Consider the following 26,767-nt stretch of genomic DNA (forward strand, 5'->3'; position numbering starts at 1 on the left):
AGAGTGTTGATTAACACCAGCACTCCAAAATCTCCATGAAGCCAGTCCAGGGCTCATAGCACAAGAGTAATGGGCTCCCATTAATGAACGTACACAAGCCAATGCAGTTTGGACCAATGTGACTTTAAAGGCAGCCCCTTTGTAGAGTGCGTTTAAGTAGTATAGTACTGGTGCGTAATGTGCAACACTAAATGCTCTCTAGCCATACCTCCCATTTGCTGTTGAAGAACGAGCAGCAACTCCAAATCGTGATGTCAGCCTTTAGGAGTAGTGCTTCTCCACCACGAGACAACACTGAAGCCATCCAGGCATCCTAATGGACAAATAGTAAACACTGCCCCGGTGGAATTCTGCCCCATCCAGACCTTGAGTCTCTAAACTAGACATCAAGGCAAGACTTCAGTAGGCTAGCCAGTTTGGCCCAGGATGGAGATGTAAAGCTGAATATTATGAACAGATGGATGATACTGCACCCTGAACTAATGTCTCAAAGGTCTTTGTTCAAAAGGCAACCAGACTTTGTTTTTTCTTGAAAATGTTTCATTTCTCATCCAAGATGATCATCCAATGGATGAGAAACGAAACGACTTCAAGAAAAAACAAAGAAAGTCCAGTTGCCTTTTGAAAAAGCACCTTTGAGATAACCATGACCTGGATGACTGAGAATCTCCATACAGATCCTGAGCTGATGGATAACCTCACCCAGTTGTTTCATAAGTAGAATGGAAAGAACCAACCTATGCAGCACACCTGAAGGCAAAAGCCACTGAGCCAACCATTCTTCTACCACCACCACCTGAAACCCTGAGGAAGAAGCCATCCCAAACTCTTGAGAATCAATCCAGGGTACAATAATCAATGCTATTGGAAAGTGTAAGAAGTCTAAAAGGTTTAAGAGAAGTGATGCCAATGAAGATCATCTGCTAGCAAGATTAAACTTTCTCTTGTCCCACGTCCAGGCTGGAATCCTGATTTAGAAGGCCCAAACAGTCCATTTCATCTATAATATGAAGTACAGTATATGTGCATGCTATTTGTCCCTTTTTTGAAAATATGTTCCCTGTTTTTTCTCTGTAGGTATGGTTAAGTTCTTTTATGAGTGCAATAAAGAGGACTGGTGTTCATATTTTCACCAATGAGTTTTAAGGCTACACTTGTTATGATTTTTCTAATGATTACTTTTCTTGAACTCTTTTAGTAAAGGGATAGGTTGTCCACAAAAATACAGTGCTAGATTTACTAAGTTGACTGCCATGTGTTTCATGTTTCCTTCACTGGAGGTACTACAGAAAGCAAGAAATCTTTCTTAAACGAACTTTGCTAGATTGCAGCACTGAGCCAATATCTGGATTACCACAGCTTTAATATTCAATGACTCTATAATTCTCCCCATTAAATCCTGCCAGTCTCCAAGCTTTCAATAAAATAAGAGTTGATCACCAGTGCATTCTCACACAATAACTGTGGAGAAGAAACAAAATGAGAACCTGATTCAGGAAGATGATCAGAGTAATCAATTGATTTTGACCATACCATACAATGTACCGGAAACTTATTTCATATATACTCTGATGATAGGAATGGGGCAACCTCATGGATTATGCTGTTTTGCTGTAGTCTCCTACTGTCACAAATTTGCTTTTCAAGAAACAAGCATAGGCTAGGACTGTTCCTGTACAATCTAGGAAGTACTAAAGGACACCCATCCAAACCATACTTAAATTTCCTTCCAGTGTTATTTCTCATGTACATTACAAGTTTCACATATAGATATTTTAAAAAAAATTATTTCTGACAAATAAACAGGAAGAGGCATCTCTTGAACATAGGCACCCATGATTTTATACAGAAAAAAAAAATAACAGCCACATGAACAGCTTTACACGTGGATAAATATATTAGCAAAATAAATAGATTTGAGCATGTCCCCATATTCAAACAATCTCTCTCTCTCTCTCTTAGACATAAATATTTGGTTTTGCATATGTATGTACATAAACATAATTTTTCCCTTTTGGTTTATAAAAGTACCCAAGTGCCTGAAAAGTAGATTCAAAAAATTAATTACAAAGTATAAAAATAAATTCCTTATTCACATTTCAAAGGGTCTGAGGTTGCCAGGAGGAAGGAGCAGAACAACTGCAGCTGAAGAAATTTGAAGGAGAAGGTGCTGAAAGGAAAAGAACGACTCAACGTGTTCTCACTGACTCACTGTTTCCCTGTGGAGTAAGTTTTTTCATCCTTTCTATGGCTTGTGCTTTGACTCCAACTGAAACAGAACTACAGCCAAACTGGTGCCTAGTCCTCAGATGTTTTCTGACAGGTTTCGGAACATCTAAACGAGTGCTATTTTTGCTCCTGAAACATTTTCCAGTGCTTAAGTCTAAAAATACAGCAAGGTTAATTTCCAGTTTTTCTAGTCTCTCTTATAGTTGCCACTAAATTGCTCCATTTGAGGTACTCCCAGCATACAAGAAATTGTGTATTGACCTGAAAAGACTAGTACTTTCCCCCAAATATGTAACTTTGAAGTGTGAGAGAGGGGTTGGGTCCATGTCTTAAAGTCAGTGAGAATGAGATAATGGTTTTTTTTTTCTGTGTAATTTTCTTGGATTTGGGGTTGGGGGGGGGCTGAGGAAAAAGAATCACTGTGAATGTGGGGTGCTCTTCCTGTTGTGCAATATGATGGAAAACATCCCACTGAACCTTACCAATAAGGCAGTGGTAGCTCCATAGAACACACAACCTGTGACTTGGGCCACCCCTTGATGAAAAGATCTGGTCACTCTGTTCCTGTTCTGTACCCAAGAGGAACATAAATCTCTTCCAAAGCAACGTAAGTCTTTATCCTATGATACAATGCTTTCTTACCCGTGGTGTTTTTTAATACATTTGAGGACTGAACTCCCTACTTCGCTTAAAATATGTTGTTTTCTTGCATTTACAGCTTTCTAACACCTACATGCCATGAACCTTTGTTATCCATGAATCCGTTCCTAAGTTCACATCCAATTTTTGGATGACTACTCATCAAAGGATGTACAAACCAACCATCAGCAATTTCTATGAATTTTCAGGGTTTTTAAAAACCTGCATTAATTACTGATCTGTCTCATCAATATCACCTATAATAGTTCCTCAACCTAGGGGTATCAAACTCATTTTCACTGAGGGCCGCATCAGGGTTGTGTTTGACCTCGGGGGAGGGGGGGAGCAGGAGGGAGAAGCTCAATGTCACTCATGTCAGGGGCGCCTGTGGCGGCCCGAGTGCTAACGTGGCCCTCCCGAGGTCCGCTTTCACTGGCAAAGGCACTGCAGGTCAATCCACTGTTTCCAGGACAGCTCCTCAAGCTAGATCTAAGCCTTGAGTTTGACACCCCTGGTGTAGGAATATAATGACCAGAATTCCCAGACGCATTATCATACTATCAAGCTCAGGTAGCTCAGCAATTCCGAATTAAATCTTGGAAAGCACTATAGATCAGGGACCTTAGCCAGCTCATCCTGGAAATGCTATGATTTGAATTTGCTACTTTTTGCATGCCAAACATGCTCTCTCTTCTCCCTCTTTCTACCTCCAGTTCATGAATATCACATATAGCCTGATCAACACTTTCCTTACGTTATTTTAGCAAATATGAAATGAATAAAAATAATAAATTCCAAGTATATATTTTGCATTTCCATTAATCCTAAAAACATTTTAAAGATACATCTCTGGCCAATGAGGAAAGTGATAGTAATAACTATACAACTCTTGGTTTCCTTGCTCACTTCATAAAAAGCCTGTAATCTGTTTAACTTTTGGCGTTTTTTTTTTTTTTTTACAAAGGAATCATTTTAATCATAAATCATTTTCATTTTATGTCCCATTCAAAATCTTACCCAATAGGTGACTGTCTTTGCAATGCTTCAGGATTTTATAGTCTTGTATATTCAGTGAGATTCTGAATATATCTAAAGTAAAGATTTATATCACTCTTTATGCCAATTCAATTGATACAGTTTCTCCCCAGAGAATCCAGGACTATTTATTTGGTAAGCAAGCTGATTATTCTCAGTCAGATTTAAATCAGTGTCTGGATGCACCTAAAATGTCAGTATTTTAAATCAGAAAAATGTCCATCTCTAATTTGCCACATTCACAACAGTACCGTATTAATATCCCAAGGCTTGATGTTTGACTACAGGTTACATTTACCAATAAGTAACTTATCACAGCATTACTATTCAATGATGCCTCAGGATGAGGTGTCTTAGGTGTACCAATTACTAAACTGCTTGCCTGTATTCACTCTGAGCAAAGTGGGGGAAAAGATAACTGAAAATATTCCACAAACTTCAGCTCTTTGTCTTCCACATGTAAAGTGCAGCATGACTGCCTTCAGATTGGAATTGTTATCTATTCACAACTGGATACTGAGGAGGAGGAAGAGAAAATAATATTGTGGGATATGTTGTAAAGTAGCAAGAGTGCTGGATGTGAGGATGAACGGGTTTAAATCTTTGACTAGGGCTACACAGAAAAACTGAAATGACAAAGACACCCTATCATGGCAAAGACACTCAGAAATACTGGGCATCTCTTTTGGAGCTTTGGAGGGGGGGTAGTTTATTTTTTGACAATTTTAAGAAGCTAGGCACAGAGATTCTTGGTCCAAATCCAGCCTCTGAAAACACTCTCCCCTCCATATAAGTTACCAATCTAGGGCTGAAAGATGTACAGAGAACTGGAATTTGTACTGTAGTTAACAGATTTTGTTAGCTTATGACAGGGATGGCAAACCTTTTTGGCACCGAGTGCTGAAAAGGGAGTGTGCGCACACTCAGGAAGTGAACCGGAAGAGGAGTGGCCCAGTGCACATGCGCTTGCCGGAAACCGAAACTTCAGTTTCCAGTGCATATATGCACACTCGGCCACTCCTCTTCTAGTTTCTGGTGTGCATGTGTGTGTGACGATCAGCTAGCTGACGTGCACACGCAGGCCAGAAAACAACACTGTTGTGCGCAAGAAGCTCAGCTGATTGTCACGTGTGCATGCACGCCAGAAGCCAGGAAGAGCAATGGGCGAGGCCACGCATGCCGGGCAGCATGGTTCTGCATGCCACTTCAGGCATGCGGGCCATAGGTTTGCCCTCATGGGCTTATGGCATCCTGAAATATTTCTCTCTGCCACATTTCAATTCAGTTTTCTAAATGGTCAGAAATAAAATAACCATCAATTAGTGCTATTAGGTCTTTTTGCTCCTCAAGGATCAGGCATTTCAGTTAGTGCAGCCAATAGCTGTAATTCACATGAAGCAGATCTGGAGCTGCCCCATGCTATTATCTGATGTAGCACACAGTATTTGGAAGAGAAGGAGATATGCACTTTCCAGACTTCTTGGCAAATTGAGCAGTAACAACATTCCTAAGAGACAGAACCAGAGTGACCTCCAATACCCCCTTTGCTGAGGAGGGGAAGAGTGTTTGGATCTTGCAAACTACATTCATCTTGAACCAAGACTCTTAGGCACATCGGAAGAAAAAAAATTAGCAGGAAAAGAAATGGAATGATTTCTCTGTCTAATTTCAACCTGCATATCATATATGCTCTTGGAATGGTATGAAAGTGTAGGGTTGTTCCTGCATTCTATTTTGCAGTTAAAAAGCAAATGTAAGTGAACTTTATGGTGGTTCTCCCCCCCCTTCCCCTAGAAATTTTGAATGATTTCACTCCACTCTCTTTAAGGAACAATATGAACAGTAAGGATCCTCCATTGCAACAAATGAAAAAGTCTTCAAGATGGCAGCTTCCCAAAACAATGCATGTGACATTGGCAGCTTATAGTTCTGACAGGCAGGTGACCACTTGTGGGTTGAATTGTCTGGACAGAAAATTTAGTAAGATTTTAAGTACTGCAACGCCAACAAAAGAGGCATGAAGAGTTTGTAAGAAAGCCCATTCTCACTGAGTTTCTGGTCTCTTCTCTTAGGCTGTCTGACAGAGTAAAGTTCACCTCACATCAAACTGAATGTTCATACACATTGGGGATATCTTCTGTAGATCCTGTAATTAAAAAAAAACCAAGCAACTAAATTGAGAAAATGGATCTTTTTTATATTGATCAACTGCAACCTAAACTGATACTGAGACTTAAACAAAACCTTTAAGTGAGATTACATCTTCATTACGGTACATTTGTTCTTACAAAGAAGTTGCAAAACAGATAAAATGGACACTGAAGACATGGCCTTACAGTAATGCCAAGACTGTTCTCATTTCATAGATAGGAAATTAAACAAAGAGAAAGCATTTATGGCATATTTCAATCCGTTTTCAGGCACAATTCAAAGTCATAAACTTTTTGAAACCTGGGAATGTTAAGGTTATTCCTTTTCTTTCCAATTGTAAAGCTGTCACCATGATCAGAGGTTAAGTTGGATTCTGAAGAGCAATAAAGTTTGTTTCTCACATTTTCCAAGCTTTAGGGCCATCCCAAGTAATTCAGTTTGAAATCTATCCACCCATTTTTGAGACAGCAGTAAATTATACCCAGCATTTAAACTGCTTTGACAAATTCCTTGTTTCTGAATATCTCTAATTACCATGAAACCACCCACAAATTATAGCACTCTTGTCATTGCTTTTGACAGACACTTAGACCTACCAAATGTTGATATTTAAATTTATATTGCATACTGGATATATGTTTTCTTCGTTACATATTTATAACAAACAGGTAATCCTCCCCTTGTGACCACACTTGGGCCCAGAATCTCGGTCATTGAGTGAGGCAGTCATTAAGCAGGGGTCCATGGTGCTCTCTGAGCTTGCTTGTTTTCTTGCAAACATTTCATTGCCCTAACTAAGTAACATCACCAGTGCCAGTGAATAGTTAGGGTAATGAAACGTTGCAAGAAAACAAGCAAGCTGAGAGAGCATTTCAAGCCTGAGCTATAAATATTCTCCTTTATTGGAGTCATTAAGCCATGTGGTCATTTTGCTTAGTGACTGCAATCCCAGCAGTATTTAATCAACTGTGGGAGTTGTTAATCAGAGCCCGATGAGGTAATCTCTCAGCACACTGAAGGAATGGACTCAAATCTGGCAAAAAAGAAAACCCTAGCCAATATCATTGCTCTGAAAGACTCAAAATGCTGACGTTCACTAATATTTTTCCCTCCAGGGGGACAAAGGCAATAGTATTCAATAAAGCGCTAGAAAACAATATTCTGAAAGGCTCAAAATGCTGGCATTCCTTCTGGAGGGATGGAGACTATGGGGTTTGCTAAAACACTGTCAACGTTCACAGCTTTTCAGAACATTGACATTCAATAGCGTTTTCACCAGCTTTGAAGTCCATTCATCCAGTGCCCAAATTCTTTTGGCTGGAGGGGGACGGAGCTCAAATCCACCCCCCCCCCCTTGCAATGTTTCCTCCCGGCTTCCCCACTGATGTTCTGAGGAATCTGGCAGAGGAGATTGCAAATAGCAATCACATGATTCCAGGGCCCTTGGCATCAGCTCGTGAATACCAACAGATTGCCAAACGCCCCAAATGATGTCATGTGACAGGGAGGAGGAGGGACATTGCAATGTTTTACAATAGTTGGAAGTTCTGAGTTGTGATTGTGAATGGTAATTAGACCAGTTGTAAGTCAAGGACTACCTCTATTGCAAGCTACTTTATACAAAAAGATAAAGATACAAGATAAATTTTATACGAACAGTAAATTCACAGTAGGGGCAAAATTTCAGATAGAATAGCATAATTGAGTCGGAAGCTATTTTGTAAATCATTTAGTCCAATGCTCAACCAATGTAGATGAGTCTCCTATATCCATATCACCAGAGTACGCTTCCTTTATCAAATAATGCTTTAATAATAAGCTTTCCAATTTGTAATACTCGAAAGTATTGTCATCAGAGAGGAAGTTTAAGTACTGATTCCTAGAGAGAAGGTGCAAGATGAGTAAAACACATCATGCTTGAGTTCCCATAAGCTGAAGGTGTTGACATCTTTGATCAAAAGCTTCCATCCCATCCATATTATATCGAACACAATCCTCTAAAACCAAGATTGTATCAAAGCTCACTAACAAACTAACTTCTATTCCCTGAATTCTATGGAGGAAGCTTGACATACATTTTAGAGGCAGACGTTACGTTTTCAAAAGTACTTGCAGCTACATACTGCAGATGGAAAACAGAGCTGAAATGATCCTGGAAAATAAAGATATATGAGACTCTAAAGGTTCAAACTTACCCTGAAGATTTTGCGGAACTCTATTAATGAGGTAAGAGCTTGTGTTGCTTCTTGTTGCATCCAAGTCTGAACATTCTTCTGGAAACGTGTGTTCACAATCCAATTGTCCCAGCATGTCCCTCTTTTCCTGGTTCTCCATGGTAAAACATGGAGTTAGGCATTTTGATATCTCCGGCAATGCTGCAAAATTATGTGCAGGGGGACCTCCTACTAAAAGAGGTTGAATTTCTGGGGGACCCTGGTTTCTAGAAAAACCACCAGGATGGCTAGCAATTCTGCATTCCAGGGTTGCGCTGGAGTCCTCAGGTGACGTCTCAAAAGGACACTTCCATCTCCTTCTACCTGGATGGATTTGTGCATGGGGTTTCTGAGTGCCCCACAGTCCAACAGTTCCAGCTTGGCTACTGGCTGTCATGCTAATGTCAGACCCGTCTGCCAAATACAGTTCCGTGTGTCCTTGCCTAGAAAGATCTACCATTTGCATTTTCTCTGTCCTTTTTGGTACTGAGATGTTTTGTGATCCCACCTTTGTCCTGGAATATTTCATCTTGCGTGGATTAGACTCTTGGTTTGGTCTGCCACTTGGACAGCTGGAAGGTTTCTGCCCATAATGGTGATGCCTGTGGTGATGGTGGTGATAGTGGACATGATTACTGGCTAGTTGTGCTCTACTTGTTACCATGGAGTCTACCGACTGAAGCTGTGAGTCCTTCCCAGATGAAGAAGAGTCTTGTTTGCTTTCCGTAGTCAGCTTCTCTGAGCCACAGAATGTGAACGGATCGTAATCACTGCTCAGGGAGCTGTGAAAAGTAGAGCAACTGCCATGGATAGCCTGAAGACTGACGTCAGTGCAATTCAACATGGAGTCACTGGAGCTGCCGTGGCAAGGACCTGAACTGGAGTCACTACCGGGGCCATCAGGAAGGTATCCACTGGGTTCTGTAAGGTAACTCTCCCCAGAGCCACTACTGTGGTGGTGGTGATGCCTCCCGTGGCGAATTCCTCGATGTAAAGGAACAGCATGACTTATCTGGGCTGCAAGGGGAGCCCTGAGACCTTGGCAAGAGGGCTGGTGCTGAAGCAGACACAGCCTATGAGAGGGCAGGGCTGGCTCACACACTGGGGGCTCCAGGGGATGCTGAGAACGTAACAGGCTTCTGCTGGGAGGCGCTTGGTGGCCACACCAAGGCTCAAAGCCAATTGGCCTATAGGGCAAGTAATGCATAGTTCCAATATCCAACTGGGAGAGTTCAGGAGAGTGGAGGAAAGGGTGTCCACGGAAGCCCACTGAAGAGCAGTTCCTGGAGGGCGTATGAGGGACAGTTCGTGAGATGTGGTACAAGGCACGCTCCGGTCGTTGCCGGAATAAATGAGGCCTCTGTCTAGATCCAGAATTGTGCCGGTCCTCACGAGATTGCCTAGGTAAAGTAGGGGGGATCCGATCTGGAAAAGAAAAAAATAATTTTGAGCAGAGACTTCAACCTTTGTGGATCCTAATCATGCAGTATGGTAATTTAAAAAAAAAATCTTCTCTAGGACTAGCAGCTATCTTTTTATCTAAATGAGTTTGCAATGTCTCATTTGGAAGTAAAATGATGCTGGGTCTCTCTGTGTTCTGGTAATGACCAACACCTTCAACTTGGGCAGCCAGATTCTCTTCAGCCAATCTGTTTCTCTGTGAACTAACTATTGCAGCAGTTTGACCGCAACGTGTCTGAAGCCTCCAGCCTGAACTCCACACTATAGCAATGCAAACAAGCGAAAGTTTATACTGAGTCAGACCATTAGGTCATCAATCTTAATATGGTTCTGGGCTGATATGCGGTGCCTCTCACAATTTCAGTCAGGGGGTCTCTCCCAGCCCTACCAGGAAATGCCACAACGCTGTTAATCTGCAGCAGTGCCTGAATAAATACCCGATAAAACCATAGCAGACAAATCAGCAAAGAACAAAACTGCTTCATCAAATGGGGAGCAGTCAATTTTCACTCGTTTCTCAGCTTCCTTTGTGCAAGCTGGATGGCTGTTTCCTTTTTTTTTTTTTTTTTTTACAGGTTTAGAAAAGATTTTTTTTTTAAATCTGGAGCAGCCCGATTTTATCCTGACCCTTTTCTGTCTTCTCTATGCATTTATGAGGGATTCAGAACCCAAACAAATAACCAAGATGGTGTAACAAGAGAAAGGTTTTTGCAGAGCCGTGCTACTACGATGCTGGTTTTGTATCTAGGGATTGGAATCTTATGTGAAACTGACTTCCCAGTTGGTATGGAGAGATGCTAAATTTGCCCTCTCAATCTTCCACCCTCTTTTGACTGCTTTAATGCTTAATTGGCAAGTGGAAAACTCTTTTGGCCTTTTTTCAGTGGCTGATGGGTTTGAAATCAAGGCAAAGAAAGCAAGAATTATCCCCAAATCTGAATGGTCAAAGGTCTAGGGCCCAAGTACAGCTAAAGGCCAGAATTATTTCTGACCCACAGAGAGAGAGCTGGTAAGAAAGTAATAGGAAGTTACATGGAGTGCTTATCTATTTAAAAGCCCTTTCTCAGGATTTACCACTTTCAGAAAGACTGAGTATGTGCAGGTAAAAATTGCAGAGGGTGAGGAAACAAGGTTTTGAGGATAAGACAGAGAATTGAGCCGAGGTGGCGCGGTGGTTAAATGCAGCACTGCAGGCTACTTCAGCTGACTGCTAGATCAGCAGTTCAGCGGTTCAAATCTCACCGGCTCAGGGTTGACTCAGCCTTCCATCCTTCCGAGGTGGGTAAAATGAGGACCCGGATTGTTGTTGAGGGCAATATGCTGACTCTGTGAACCGCTTAGAGAGGGCTGAAAGCCCTATGAAGCAGTATATAAGTCTACTGCTATTGCTATTGCTATTGCTATAATTCTTTATATCAGAAAATTAAAAGCCTACATGTTGATTAATACGTAAAAAAAGTAGGCAGTTTGAGAAATCTGATAAATACACCACGGCCATTGAAGCAGTATTGAAGTAAATATTCTAGATAACGACCCATTTACAGGGTCTGCTTCATAGAAATAATTGACAGTTTTTAAATATAATACCAGTCAATAGTAGTTTTATAGAGAAGTTTACATATAGAGATTAACACTTCTATAATTTAACAGGGTTTACATCCGGGTTTACACCATAGCTTATACGGTTTTGTAAAAATACTTTGGCTTCAAATAATTTGAATGCTTCTGAGAAATACCATCTTCCTCTGCCATACAAGAAGTCTCTCGCTGGACAGTCATAATGGGTAGAACAATGTGGGTATTGCAAAATGTGGGTGTTTCATTTTCCTGATGACTGAATTACAAAGCTCAGGAATTTAAAGTAATTCACCTATTCGGTATTATATTAGTCCAGAATCCAGGGCAACTTTGGGGGGGAGGGGGACAGTTTATAGTCTATGATATGAGGTCATATCCTGCCTTTACCTTGGCAAACAGGATTTTTGGAATGGTATACAAAGGTACTAATATTTTTGGAACTGCCTCCACAAACTCTTCAGGAACACAGAGTGTTTAATACAGCTTGTTTGGCTGCAGGAAAAAAGAAGGTGTCTTGTGGAATTTACTAAGGATGCTCTTTCAGTCTTTTAGTTAAGACATTAACTAAGTATAGAAGGCCCATTTTTTTTTAAAAAAAAAAGTTTTCTTGCTTTCCTGAATGTCAAGCAGCGGGACAATACATTCTACAATTTGAGGGCAGCCATAGAGAAAACCTGCTTTTATTTTCTCTTTTTCATATTTGCATTTTTTTCTTTTTTTTTCTTTCAAACACGTAGACTTTTATTCTATTCAAAACTTCTAATAAAAGTAAAAAAAGACCTACTTTCTATTGTATGGCTTTCTGCAGGCAGAGACTGCATCTTAAACAGAACATTCTTCAGAAGTCCTAAGAGTATATATATTTTGCATAATACAGTCCCTAGGATAACCCCCTGCCAAGCCACGCAGGGTTTCTAAGTCATGTCCAACACTTTGAATTGGATCCAAACCAGTAGTGGGCTGCAGGCAGTAGGTCCCTGAATGGGCGTACTGGAGCCTGCCTGGAGCACCGGATACCATTCCGGTACAGTGCTCCGGAGGGCCCACCTGCCCACCTGAGCTCCTTACCAGTCTTTTAAGTCTTTGGCGCTTCCGCACACACGCTCCGCTGAGCAGCTAGAGCGTCGCAGAGGCTCGCAGAAGCGGTAAGACGCATGCACGTGCTGCACGTCTGTGTGTGCACCAGGGGTGGGTTCCTGCCAGTTCTAACCTCTTCTATAGAAGAGGCTCCACAAATCTATAGTGCCGTTTAGAACCGGGTTCCAGCTCCCTTCCCCCACCCGTCTGCACGTCATCAAGATGAAGAGCGAGAGGAGGAATTCTGGGAGTTGAAATCCAGAAGTCTTAAAGCTGTCAAGTTTGAACGCCCCTCGGTTTTTTTTTCTAAAGGGTTAGGGGTGCAAGGGTCTTGTAACTTGACAGCTTTAAGACTTGCGTGCTTCAAATGCCAGAGTTTCTGAGCCAACATTTTGGTTGCTAAGCAAGAGCGTTGTTAAGTGAGTTTCACCACATTTTACAAGTTGGCCACCCCCACCCAGTCAAATGGCCGGCAAGCCACTCCCACAAAGCAGGCCACATCTACAGAAGAGATTCTAAAAAAATTTGAAACCCACTACTGGTGTGCCCGCTGTGCGGGTCCATGTGGACAACGCCGGGCCCGTTCCAACCGTACCAGTAGGAATGGGATCCGGATCCCACCACTGATCCAAACCTGACTATCAATACAGAAATCACATTTGGTATTTCTCCCAACAGCAGCCTGACTACTGTATTCTGCGCCAACCATTGCTCCAAATGCCTGTAATGGCAGCCCCATTTAGTTACTGTTATACTTTCTAGTCCAAGAAATTAGATGAGATTCATTCAACCAAATACAGCTGAGTTGTTAATGGCTACAGATCTCTTGTTAAAAAATTCAGAATTTTTATGCTCTTAGGTAGAATACAGGGGTGAAATGCTACCGGTTTGGACTGGTTCATCCGAACCAGTAGTAAAAATGCTACCAGTTCACCCGAACCAGTAGTTAAAAAAATGCTACCGGTTTGGGCGAACTGGTTTTTCCGACAATTAGCTGTGATGGTGATTTATATTAGCTAGAAAGCAGGATCTCCCCCCACTCACTGTTCGCTTACCTTTGCAGGAGTGCTCGGTAGCGGCTCCGGCCACTGATTTTGACGCTCTGCGTACACGCACTCACATTGCTACCGAACTGGTAGCAAAGGTAAGTGGATTTCACCCCTGGTAGAATACGTCTGGATTCTGATGCCTGAGTCTCGAAAACTACTGTGAGTATTGTGCCCTTTGTCTGTTTGTGGAATTCCCAGAGGCCTTTGATTGCCAATGGCAGACACTGTGTAGTCTTAGGCCTGATCCAGCATGACTGATTTTAACGACTAATCTCAGAGATGTTTCTGCTCACTCTTACCAACAATGTTGAACATGCACAATGGACATGTTTGGTGCTGCTGGAGCCAAGGGTCCACACACTGCCGATGGAACTCGTGGGAACAGGTGATGATCCGTAGTTCCTGTAAAGTAGGAAAAGGCAATGGGATGGGAAGGCAGCAATCCGGATTCAAAGAAAGGAACACTCTTGATTTGGGTGGGTCAGTCTGCTGCTTCTTGTGGCATATCTCACTGGAAAGGTCTGGTGGGAATGTGGTTAAATCTCTGAGCTTCAAACAAGTAATGAGGTTTAGGAATCAAAGTCTTGTGAAAACATGTCTCTGTCTCTCAAACCTCACTACTCATTTGAGGTTTCGTGTGTTTTTAATCTAGTCTATGGGTAAAAAAAAAATTACAAAATGATGATTTATAAAGACTAAAATAAGATAGTAGAATGATTGGGAAGAATTAAAATAGGCATTAGTTCTTAGTTACAAAGGCTTTTTTGGACATTGCTCCTTCTCCTGTTCACAGATGGGACCAGACTGATCTCAATGGGGAGGAAAGGGTGGTCAGGGTGCTCCAACCAGCCCTTAGAGCAAACATCTGCCCTTTTTCTACATGCATTATATCATCATACTACCCAAAATGGGACAGAACTTGAGAGTGCGATGCTGTTTTCATCACGTGAAAAATGCACTAAAATGCATTTTAGATTTATTTTTCAAATTTATATAACCATCCATATAACAAAACATGACTCTGGGTGGAGTACATTTTTTTAAAAAAATAATAATAATTAGATGCAATACTAGAGCACTCCACAGTGCACACTAAGGGACACTAGAACAGGGGTGTCAAACCCAAGGCCTGGGGGTCGGATCCGGTGTTGGGGATCACAGGTGCCCTTGACATGAGTGATGTCGAACTGGCCACACCCACCCTGACCACATCCACCCGAGGCCCCCAAGGTCAAACACAACCCTGATGCGGCCCTCAATGAAATCGAGTTTGACATCCCTGCTCTAGAATATAGAATGCACCTGTAAAGAGCCATGTTTTTTATCACTTCATTCACAGATTGGCTCGACTTGGTTTTCACCTTTTTCTAAAAACACGAAGCTTTGGCATTCCTCTTCTCACTCACCATAGTGGACTCTGAAGGGCCTGCTTATTTGATCTGGGAATCTACATGGGGACTCCCAAACCTGGCAGAAATGTATGCTTACCTGCCCCTCACAAAATTCTTCCAAGCAGATTGCACATATGGGAGGAGAACTGCAGGTGCTAGCAGTGTCCGCCGTTGGCGCATACCGATGGGGGGTTTGATACCTCCGTATGGCCAGCCGGTTGATTGCTTGCATGGTCGTTTCCTGCACATTCGTCTGAGGGAAGGATGAGAAAATAGAGGGAGGGAATCTTCCAAGGCCTTGCCTCCTGCACAGCTGATATGGGCCACAACAGTCAGCATTTCCTTGCAGTTTTAATAGATGACCAAGTTAAAGGGGTTTGGGGCAACCTAGTTCAACCAAACCTCTCTTGCATAATACAGGATTTTTTTTAGGGAGCCATATCTTCCTACAGTGTGCTGCTAAGCCATTGCTATGGCAATGGCAACGCACCTATGAGAATTTCAAGAGGATCCTGACAACTCTTGTAGCAGCACAACGTATGGCAGATGTGGTTGGGAAGATGCAGACAAAAAACTCAACTCTTTGATCTTTGATCTGCTGCTGGGAAGCTCGGCTGAGTCAGACTAGGAAGAGAATCTAGCTTTCCTTGTACAGTAAATGACTGTTGCAGAGTTGCTGGGAGATGGATGGGATATAACTTTATAAATAAACAGCTAAACTCACTAAGCAGCTACTTTTTCAAAATCCCCATAAAACCCTTCCATAAAATCTCTTTATTATATCAAATCAAAATGTAATTGTGTCCATCTGTACCAAAAGCCTGATATAAAGCGAACTGCTGCTCAGAGCCTCCAGAAAGGGAATGATTTACAAGTTTAAGTACAATATTAAATAAAGTACAGCTAGTCCTCAACTTACAACGGTTCACTGAGTGACTCTTCGAGGTTACAACGGTAATGAAAAAAGTGACATGACCATTTTTCACAGTTATGACCATTTCAGCATCCCCACATGATTTACATTTGAATGTCTGACAACTGACTCACATTTATGATGGTTGCAGCGACCCAGAGTCAAAGGGTCCCATTTTGTGACCTTCTGACAAGCAATGGGCAAACCAGATTCACTTAACAACTGTGTTACTAATTTAACACCTGCAGGAGTTCACTTAATGAATGTGGCAAGAAAACTCGTAAAATGCGGCAAAAATCACTTAACAAATTTATCACTTGGCACCATAAATTTGGGGCTCAATTGTGATCATAAGTTGAGGACTACCTGTACTATTATAGGTTTGGAGTGATATACCGTAATACCCAGTCCTTGTGCTTTGCCAATTTTTGGTGCCATTGTAAAATATGTGTCTGACATCCAAAACCTATAGTTCAAATTCCATAGGGTCTTAAGTTGCATACATTTTAATGGATCACCAGGAAATATTAAGTAAAATATTAATCATGTTATCCGAGAGAGAAACATTTTCTGGAAGGATTGAGAACACTTGATATCAGATGGAGGAAGGTAAAGGTAAAAGTTCCCCTTGAACATATGTGCTAATTGTTCCTGACTCTAGGGGGCGGTGCTCAACTCCGTTTCAAAGCTGAAGAGCCAGTGCTGTCTGAAGATGTCTCTGTGATCATGGTCATCACCATGACTGGTCATCACCATGACTAAACACTGAAGGTGGACGGAACATTGTTACCTTCCCATGAAAGGTGGTCCATATTTTTCATTTTCGAACTGTTAGGTTGGCAGAAGCTGGGACAAGTAACGGGAGCTCACTCTGTTACGTGGCACTAGGCTGCCAACTTTCTGATCGACAAGCTCAGCTTCTTAGCCATTGAGCCACCGCGTCACAATCAGATGGAGTACTACTAAACAATTCTTACCTGATTTCTGCTTGGCTGACAACGAGTGCGAACGAAGAAGATTACAACAATGACCAGTACGGTACTCACAACGGTGAGCAGTATCCAAACATCATAATCTGGCTGTTGGGAAGACGCAAGAGATTAGAGGTCTGCCATTCATTCCAATAGGCAACCTCATATTATGCCAAAACAAATCGGAATAGTGTGGTGATTAAGTATCAATTCAAATCTCTATACAACCATGGCATTCACTGGTTTATATTACATTATCCTATAATTTAGTCAACAATTTGATTAAACCATATAATTTATCTGAGCAGGAAATCAAACAATATCATGGTAACATGCAGGAGAAAAGTAAGAGACATAAATATTGCTTAATGCAAAAAGAAGTAAAGGAGAAAAGGTTAGATTAAGCTAGAATAACTAGAAATTCCACGTTTGAATATTAAGTTTCAGATGGTGATGATTAGGCAGAAAATAACAGAAATATGTAGAAATATCAAATATGGATATGTATAACCAACATAAAAACAATACTTAAATTCCAGATACAGGAAAAGTTACCTGGGAAGGAGGTAGTGGATAAAGGGGATTAAGGCTAAAAATATGAGGGATATAAGTGGAGAGGAGAAAGGATAAAGAAGGAGAAATCTGAGTACAAAAGGAACAAATAAGGAAATAGGAATGAAAGCTATTAAGGGCAAATCCTACTTCCAATCAACAGATTTACTATAGGGGGGAAAATCTGATATTATTATAGCTAAACAAGAATGCAATAAAAGCTCACATATTAACAAAGAAAAGACTATTAAGATAGGACTGAGTGGTTCTCCAGGGTAAGAAGCTTGAAAGCTAGACTGATAGGCGTCTAAGATGAAAGACATCTAAGACAACAAATGCAAAGAACAGGACATGAGGCAAAAAAGATGATTGCAGCAGGTCTGCAACAAATAAGTTATTGAGCCAGACTGGGAAGGTGGAATTATTACATAAAGTGAAGGAATCGAGGTTTAGGGCTCTAGCTCACCTGAAAGTGCGAAGAAAAATTAAGAGGAATTAAACAAAAGAACCATTTTGTGCTCTTTCATTGCTGATGCAGCAGCAAGGAGAAAAAAATCACCACAACTGGGACTGAAAAAAATGTATGATGATAAAACAGGTAGTTCTCAACTTACAACAGTTCATTCAGTGCCTGCTTGAAGTTACAACAGCACTGAAAACGTGACTTACGACCATCTGTCACACGACCGTTGCAGCCTCCCCATTTATGTTTGGATGCTTGGCAACTGGTTCATATTTATGACGGTTGCATGGCGGGATCATCTTTTGCAACATTCTGACAAAAAAACTCAATGGGGAAGCCAGATTCACTTAACAACTGTGTTACTCATTTAACAAATACCGTCATTCACTTATGTGACAAGAAAAGAAGTAAAATGGGACAAAACTCATAGTTGACATATTTCTCACTTAGGAACATAAATTCTGGGTTCAATTATGATCATAAGCTGAGGGCTACCCACATGTATATCACAGAAGTGAGTACACCCCTCATATTTTGTAAATATTTAAGGATATCTCATGTGGCAACATAAATGAAATGACATTAGGCTACAATTTAGAGTAGTGAGTATACAGCTTGTATAACAATGTAAATGTGCTATTCCCTCAAAATAACACAATACACAGCCATTAATGTCTAAACTGCTGGCAAGATATCCTTAAATATTTACAAAATGTGAGGAGGTACACTCACTTCTATGATATACTACAAAAAATACTGAGATGTGCGTATTTGACAATAAACTGATTAAGAAAAAAACTAACTAACATTTCCAAGAAAAAGAGCAAGAAACATTTATATTGCTGTTTTGCTTCAAAAGTAAATAGCCAAAGCAGAGAATAAAGGCATTAAAGAAATGGTTTGAGGAAAATCCAGGACCATTGGCCAAAGAACCAAAATAATAGCTGAAAGCAACAGGAAAAAAAGGAGGAAGAATGGATCAAACTCTTTCACAAGGCAAAGCTGCACCATGATAGGATTAGTGGCATCTTTTGAGGACTTTGAGGTGAAAACAAAAAAATAGCTTAAGTTGGGAATAACCAAGGTACAGGTAAAGGAAGATAGTAGGTAAATAAAATGAACAGAAACCTCCTTAGAGCAGCTAAATTTAACCAAGGCATGAAGAAAGGATGAATAGAAAAATATGAAAATCAGCACCATAAATATCACAAATATGCTTTAGTTACATTTTCTCCAGTCAGCAGTTTCTTACATCTAAGATGGCTGGAGCAGGATTGGTGTTATAGTCAAACACCTCTGGAAGGGGAATTAATTTGAGAAATGTTGTCCTAGGCCAGGGGTATCAAACTCAATTTCATTGAGGGCCGCATCAGGGTTGTGTTTGACCTCAGGGAGCCAGGGGTGAGAATGGCCAGGGTGGGTGTAGCCAGCTTGACATCACTCGAGGCTCCGTTTTGTGGTTGCAACAGGATCCAATTTTGGCCATGATGGCCTCCTGTAGCCCTCTGCCAGTGAAAAAGGAGCCTGGGTGGGCCACACATGGCCTCCCCAAGCTCTGTTTTTGTTGGCAAACGATTGCAGAAGGCCATCGTGGCCAAAAATGGAGCTCAAGAGGGCTGCACAGAGGCAACGTGGGGCAGTCCTTCATGGTTTCCAGGGCGGTCCTGTGGGTCAGATCTAAGCACCCCACGGGCCAGATGCGGCCCACGGGCCTTGAGTTGAACACCCTTGTCCTAGGCTAAAGAGGAGACAAAAATGCAGCAGAGTTAAAACCATGGCTAATTGCTGTAAATTGTCTATGATAAAATGGAGAAAACTAGTTAAAGTATAGGTACGCAATCAATATTACTGTGATAATGACTTCAGATTTTCAATAAGGATCTGGGGAAGAAAAAACTTATTTACCCAAGCTGGCATTTCCTTCACCTCAATCTTCACATGGGCTTCACGGTTATTGTTCACCACTCTCATGAGAAGTTCAGCATTGTGGCCCCAGATCAGAACAACAGGATGACTCAGCTCTTGAGGCTTCCTCAACTGTGGACAGATGGAATATGAATCAAGCTCTCTGGACCATTCTACAAAACACTCACTTGGCTTTTGGGGGAAACCTGGAAATCATTTCCTTAGCATGTTTCAGCAAAGATTGGATTCAAGTCTCATCTCTACTGGGAAGAAGGCTATCTTAAAATCTCATTGAGTCATATGGTATTGCCCAGAAAGCTGTTTGCTTAGCAGTCAGTTTAGTGATAAGAAGGCAATCTAATGACCAGGTGAGACCATCAAGCTGCCTTCAAATCCAAACGGTACTCCTTTCTGATTTAGCTAGTGATACACTGAGTTTGTTTAATAAATTTATAAGGCCACCCATCTAGCCAATGAAACTCCCGGCAGCAAACATAAAATGCAAAATATCAACAGTTGTAACAAACACACCCACACCCCAGGTCAACATTTCCTCATTAATATCTTAGGATATCCATCCTATACATCGACACTGGAGCTTCAGAACTAACAGCCTGGCCCGAATGCCTGAAGGAAGAGTTAGTCAGGTTAGGGGTCATTCATATTTAGGGGCAAAGATGTTCCATATGGCAGGAACCATGACAGAGAAGACATGCTTCCTGGGATCCACCAGGTGAAATTACCTCACTGAGGGGATCAGGAACATGCCCATTCTACTAGATTTAGTGGCTCAGGCAAAACCGGCTGGGGAGAGGTGGTCTCTCAATTACTCTGGCCCCATGCCATGCATCACATTAAAAAAGATAACTAGCCTGTTGAAGTGCAACCGAAATCCTGCTGGAGTCACTGCAGAGCACATAGCTATGCATTGTGTGGGAGTATCATGGTGCATGCAATTCTGCCCATGCCGCTGCCATTCTGGGCCAACTGGTGCTTCTAAATACTTCTGAAGACAGCTCCATGAAGAATGTGTCGCAACAATCCATGTGTGAGAGTGATTAATATGACAATGAGAAGCGCCTCCAATCCAGGAATGGGTGCAACCAGTTGTGGGATTCAGCCAGTTCGCACCACTTCGGGAGAGCAGTTGTTAACTTTCTGAGCAGTTTGGTGAACTGGTTGTTGGAAGAAATAATTAGGGCAGAGAACCAGTGGTTAAATTATTGGAATCCCACCACTGTGTGCAAGTGGTGCACAAGAATTTTTTGTATGAAAGCCCTCCTGGCCATAGGTGCCATCTGCTCCTTAAGTCTAAGCTGCAAATCCTTGAAGACCCCGAGATTGCAAATCAACCCTGATTGAGGAAATGTAACCCCATTCAGAGTTAGCAGTGGAAAGCTGCCAGGTATGGGGAGCTCTAGAACACACAGCTGCTCAGGGTTGTCAAGGTGGAAATGAAGCTGGCTCTTCCCCATTCAGACCTACACAGCCTCCAGGCATTGGGAAAACGCAAGCGCTTCAACAGCACCACTTGGACAGCCTGAGGCACAGATGGCACAACTGAGTGGCATCAGCCTACTGATGAAACTCCACCCTATGCCAAACCATATGGAGTGCTTTCATATAGACATGAAATAGGACCAGGGAGCGAGTCAAGCCCTGTAGCAGCTGAAAGACAGGTGACCTAAGGCTGGACCTTTCCCTCCTACCAACCCCAACTGGAATTGGGGGGAAGCAGAATCATTATTACAGGGCCTTCTACCTCCCGGGATATCACAACCGATGGTATCAAAAGCTACTGAAAGATCAAGAAGCGCCAATGTGGACACATTACCCCCATCCCAAGCCTTCCAGAGGCCAGCTGCAAACATGTTCAATTCCATCTCAGTGCTATATATAGCTTGAACCCCAACTTCAATGAGTCCAGTTCCTCTAAAACTTCCTCCAAAGACATTTGAAGCTGTATCTCTACTACCTCCTCAACAACCTTGATTGGAAGTTGGCCAGAGTTTGTAAGAAGATAGGCAGCTGCTGGTACATAAATATTTTAAACGAATAAACAAAACTTCATCTGTAATGTTTAGAGATTTGATGAAGATTGTCCAGTACAGCTGGTTACAGTGATGCTCTCTTAACGAGGAGCAGACTACTACCTCTTTTAAGGCAGGTGGAACCATTGCCTCTGACAAGGAGATATTGACCATCGCTTGAGCACATTACATGTCAACCTCTTAGGAGGCTTTAACCAGCCAGGAGGGGCCATGGATCTAACACACAGATAGCATTCCAGGGATCCTGTCCATTTCTTTGGAAGTAATTGGATCAAACTCAGGCACGATAACTGGACAGCACAACTGAAAGCAGGACAACTTCAAGCAGATTCAAGCAACTTTATCCATCAGATGCTGAATGTAATTCTTACAATGAACCTGCAAAGGATCCCCAACTCCACCTTATCCAAAAAGGATCAAATCACGTAAAAACAGGGTTGCTGGTCAGTAATCTGCAGGCACAATAAAGATGAAGAAATAAGCACATTTCACCCACCCATCCCATTGCCATAAGGCACTCCTTATCTGTGTTCAGTCTTGCTATAAATAGCAAGACTGAATACAAAGCTAAAGATAAAGCTTTCCGTTTTCCTGCACGTATTAATTCTAAAACATGGGTGGTTTTTTTGGCCATACCGACTATTGCAATCATTCTTAGTGGAAGTTTCTATCTTTCTATCCCAGTATGAATTAGGGAGACAAGAACAAAAGCAAGTATCATCACAAAATATGTGGATTTAAGATTGTATTTGCTGGTGCAAATATTCAGTCTTCCAAGCTACAAGACAGGGGAAGGAGTTGGACCAGATAATTTCAAAAATCTCTTAAACACTATGATTCTATGACTTAAGGCATTCTCTTTCATGGGCCAGGGATGAGATGAAGACAATGTAATCGGGACAATAAAAAGATATTATCATGACATGTTTGTGCCATGTTTTACTCCAAGCAGAGAATAGGTCCTTAGAGACTTGGAAAAAGCAATCAGAAGCCGTACTATTGCTGTGTGCCACCCAGTGCCCTTATAAATGTGATAAATAATTAAATCTGATTAGCTTCACTGTAAAGGCAGGCTATTACTTTTTTTGAACAGGATTGCAAAATGTCCTTGCTTATCAACAATTTAGGTCATTTTTAGCTCCGAGATTAGAAGACACATTAAAATCTACACCATCAATGAGGTACCAAAAGAAATCCCTGATTTCCTAGTATTCAATGTTAGTGGTGAAATAAAATGAAACAATATTTGTGGATGTGGTGTGATGGAATTAGATTCCAAAGAGTATTTGGGTCACATCCATTTTCACTTAAAAAATACTCAAGCATTGCTTAGCTCCACTTTTCCATGTTTCATTATGGCGGAATGCCATGCCTAACATTAGGAAATATGAGGCTACCTGGTCATGATAGGAAAATCTGTATATATCACATGAAAGGGCAGCTACAATATTTTTGTTTTTACAGGTCACCTGACACAGGAGGAAAGGGAGTCAGTCATCTAAAGGCCGAAATAAGGGAATATTAACAGTGCTGTCTTTCTCCCCCAGAAGCTTAGTTGCCCTCTTCTCATATCCATTTCTATGCTGGTGACCAACGTGCTTCGCATGTAGGAAAAGAAATGGACCTGGCAATTTCCTCTGGAAGAAAAACGTAACAGGGGAATATACAGTCTGAGGAAACAGGGCTACCAGGGATGAAGATGCAAGAGAAGCAGGCTGTGCATAGTCAGCTCAAATGAGATTCTGGGATTTCTGACCGCCCATCTACTTATAAACTGTCCCAATTCATGATGGCACTTCTGAAGGTCGTTGCTTTTGTCAAGTCCTCTAACTGGCGAATTAATTTTAAAAAATCAGAAATATTTAAAAAGAGGGGAATGAGAGAAGGAAGCGCTGGCCTCTCATTTCTTTTTGAAAACAAATCTGTTAAAACAAGAAAGGAATATTTCCCCTTTTCTTCAGAATCTCCTTACCTGGTCAGCAGCACTCTGGTCATCTGTAATGTCAAAAAGAACAGCCCGAGCTCCCCTCTCCCCGGCTAGTTTTGCCTGCAAATAGAGGAAAGAATTCAAGAGAATATATGTGAATAAGACCATCATCGTGACCACATAGCCCCTCTCATTCTTTGTTATCCACCTCAATTACTAGATTGCACATCTATGGAGATTCTCAGTCATCCAAAGGTGCTTTTTCAAGAGGCAACCGGACTTCCTGGTTTTTCTTTGAAGATGTTTTGCTTCTCATCCAAGAAGCTTCTTCAGCTCTGACTGGATGGACAACACAACATACATGCGCGCTTCAAACCCCAAAATACCCTAAGGCAGAAGCTTCTCCACCCCAAGGATATAATACCCAGACACAAACTGAGCAACGTGGTATATGCAGTACAATGCAGTGAGCCATGTGAAGATCTGTACATTGGGGAAACATAACAACCACTTCATAAAAGTATGGCACAACAAAGGAGAACAAACCCATCAGGACTAGATTTAGCAGTCCAGGTGCATTTAAAAGACAAAGGCTACTCTTTTAAAGACAACAAAGTCCACATTTTGGACAGAGAGGACTGCTGGTTTGAAAGAGGGGTCAAAGAGGCCATCTATGTCAAAATTAAACAGCCCTCTCTCAACAGAGTGGTAAGGATACGATATCATTTATCTCCAGTCTACAACACAATCCTTTCAACAGTTCCAAGAAGGCTCCACACCGAGTTACACCGCTCAGGTTACCCTGATGACACAGATAAACCTCCAGGTGACCTTAACTACTCTCCAAAAGAATGCAAATGACCAGCTGTCTTCAAGGAGTATAAATCCTTCCATCTTCAGTCAGAGCTGAAGAAGCTTCTTGGATGAGAAGTGAAATGTCTTCAAAGAAAAACCAGAAAATCCAGTTGCCTCTTGAAAAAGCACTTTTGGCACTACTAGATTGCTGTGGTCCCCATCTGTGGGAAAAGAAGGCCTGGTTTGTACTGAGTTACCTGTGTCTTTATAATGGGAAAGCAGGGTATTGGAAGGCAAGCTACTGAACTCGGGAGACCCACACTTCATAAAAAATGGATTCTTCACATCTAAACAATGCATTTATTTATTTACATCTACGTTTACAGAATACAATCCCAGTTTGGGAAAAGGAGGATGCCTAGATTTAGAGCTGTATAATATCACAATTGAAAAGGAAGAAATGGCCAAAAAGGAGTGTGTGGTTTGTACTACAGGTACTCCTCGACTTACGGCCACAATTGAGCCCAAAATTTATGCTGCTAAGTGAGATATTTGTTAAGGGAGTTTTGCCCAATTTTACGAATTTCTTGTCACATTTGTTAACTGAATCATCGCAGTTGATACGTTAAGTCACCCGGTTGTTAAGCAAATCTGGCTTCCCCATTGACTTTGTTTGTCAGAAGGTTGCAAAAAGCAATCACATGACCCTGGGACACTGCAACCGTCATAAATGTGAGTCAGTTGTCAAGCATCCGAATATAAATAACGTCACCATGGGGATACTGCAATGGTCGTAAGTGTGAAAAATGACCACAAATCACCTTTTTCAGTGACCATTTTCAGTGACTTTGAACAGTTGTTAAATGAACTGTTGTAAGTTGAGGACGTCCTGTACCGAGTCGCAGTGAAATTGGGGAGTTCTAAATGTCTTGGGATCCATAAATTTTATTGCCAGCTCAGCCCATTTAAGATCTCATAGGTTGGGCCTCCTCCGCATCCCATCGGCCAGCCAATGTCGGCTGGCAACCACAAGGAGGAGGGCCTTCTCAGTAGCGGCCCCGACCCTTTGGAACGAACTCCCCGTAGAGATCCGTACCCTCACCACCGTCCAGGCCTTCCGCACAGCCTTGAAGAACTGGCTCGCCCGTCAGGCCTGGGGATAAGGACCATTACCCCGCCCGAATGTTGTATGCATGTTGCGTATTATTTTATTATGTGTTGTCGTCTTAGTACTGTATTGTATTGTATTCCCCTCTCCCTGGTTTCTGTGAGCCGCCCTGAGTCCCCTCAGGGAAAAGGGCGGCCTACAAATAAAATCAATTCCAATTCAATTCCAATTCCATTTGTTCAGATATTTAGAACAATCAAAAGCAGCCATCTTCCTCCCTGAGCCTGAAAGATGTTCCCAGTAGATTGTGCCGCCTATAGGCCAAAGCAATGCATTGCCCACCCACCCCTGCCATGCTCACAGGCACTCATAATGGAATTAGACTGGTGTAGCCCACTCCTTATAATATCTGATCTGAATCTTTATAGTCGATGCTCTCTGCTTGAAGGAGTGATCCGTTACTCCAACAAGCCGCAATGAGCCGCAGTGGCGCAGTGGCTAGAGTGCAGTACTGCAGGCTACTTCTGCTGATCATCAGCTGCCAGCAGTTTGGCAGATTGAATCTCACCAGGCTCAAGGTTGACTCGGCCTTCCATCCTTCCGAGGTGCGTAAAATGAGGACCCAAATTGTTGAGGGCAACAGGCTGACTCTGTAAACCGCTTAGAGAAGGCTGTAAAGCACTGTGAAGCGGTATACTAGTCTAAGTGCTCTTGCTACAGTGCTATTGCTACTCCGTTTTGTTTTTTTAAAAAAAACCAGGCCTCTGTCAACTGTCATACTATATTTTTCTAAGCAGTTGTGCAACTTTAAAACAGTTTTTATTCGGCTTAAAAATAGAAACGTACCAATATATTAAAATATAGAAACCACATAAATCAGTGGTCATGAGCAGTGGAGCAATATCATGAGATGCAAATGTCAAAATGAGTCAGCCTTGCTTTCAGAGTTAAGTCCAGACTATAATTAGGACTAGGGATGGGCCACAACACTGGCACATTGAGACCTGCTTTTTGGTTCAATCCTTGGCATCTCCCATTAAAGTCGTTCTTAGACGTTCCCTCCGCAGGGAAGAAAGGCCCGTGGCTCTGAAAGGATAGCCCCTCTCCGGCCTTTTAATCTATTCCAAAGCCGAGAATTGCATCCAAATTCAAAAGTGATTTTAAAAAAGTAATTTGCGACATGGGTGTACGCGTGAGCGTGTGTAGGTGTGTGCAACCGTCATGCGCACACAGATGCTGAATTGAGCTGGTTTCAGCTC

General features: G+C 41.9%; 1 protein-coding gene across 2 annotated transcripts in view; it reads right to left on the reverse strand.

The window, feature by feature from the left end:
- Positions 1 to 1,773: 1,773 nt before the first annotated feature.
- The window catches only part of RNF43 (ring finger protein 43), a 52,484-nt gene continuing 27,490 nt past the window's right edge, over positions 1,774 to 26,767 (reverse strand). Inside the window, exons 3-9 of one of the 2 annotated variants that reach the window (XM_014073254.2) lie at positions 23,651 to 23,725; positions 19,628 to 19,759; positions 16,714 to 16,815; positions 14,921 to 15,076; positions 13,732 to 13,834; positions 8,250 to 9,692; positions 1,774 to 6,049 (exon numbers count right to left, since the gene is read on the reverse strand). In XM_014073254.2, the coding sequence (XP_013928729.2) occupies positions 6,006 to 6,049; positions 8,250 to 9,692; positions 13,732 to 13,834; positions 14,921 to 15,076; positions 16,714 to 16,815; positions 19,628 to 19,759; positions 23,651 to 23,725 (2,055 nt within the window). In that variant the 3' untranslated portion in view covers positions 1,774 to 6,005. Of the gene's footprint in view, positions 6,050 to 7,024; positions 9,693 to 13,731; positions 13,835 to 14,920; positions 15,077 to 16,713; positions 16,816 to 19,627; positions 19,760 to 23,650; positions 23,726 to 26,767 lie in introns of those variants that run through there. The other variant, XM_087717317.1, reaches the window with a different exon arrangement.

The sequence above is a fragment of the Thamnophis sirtalis genome, unplaced genomic scaffold, assembly GCF_051295495.1.
Source record: "Thamnophis sirtalis isolate CommonGarterSnake01/CBP01778 unplaced genomic scaffold, rThaSir2_p1.2 scaffold_6, whole genome shotgun sequence".
Lineage (NCBI taxonomy): Eukaryota > Metazoa > Chordata > Lepidosauria > Squamata > Natricidae > Thamnophis > Thamnophis sirtalis.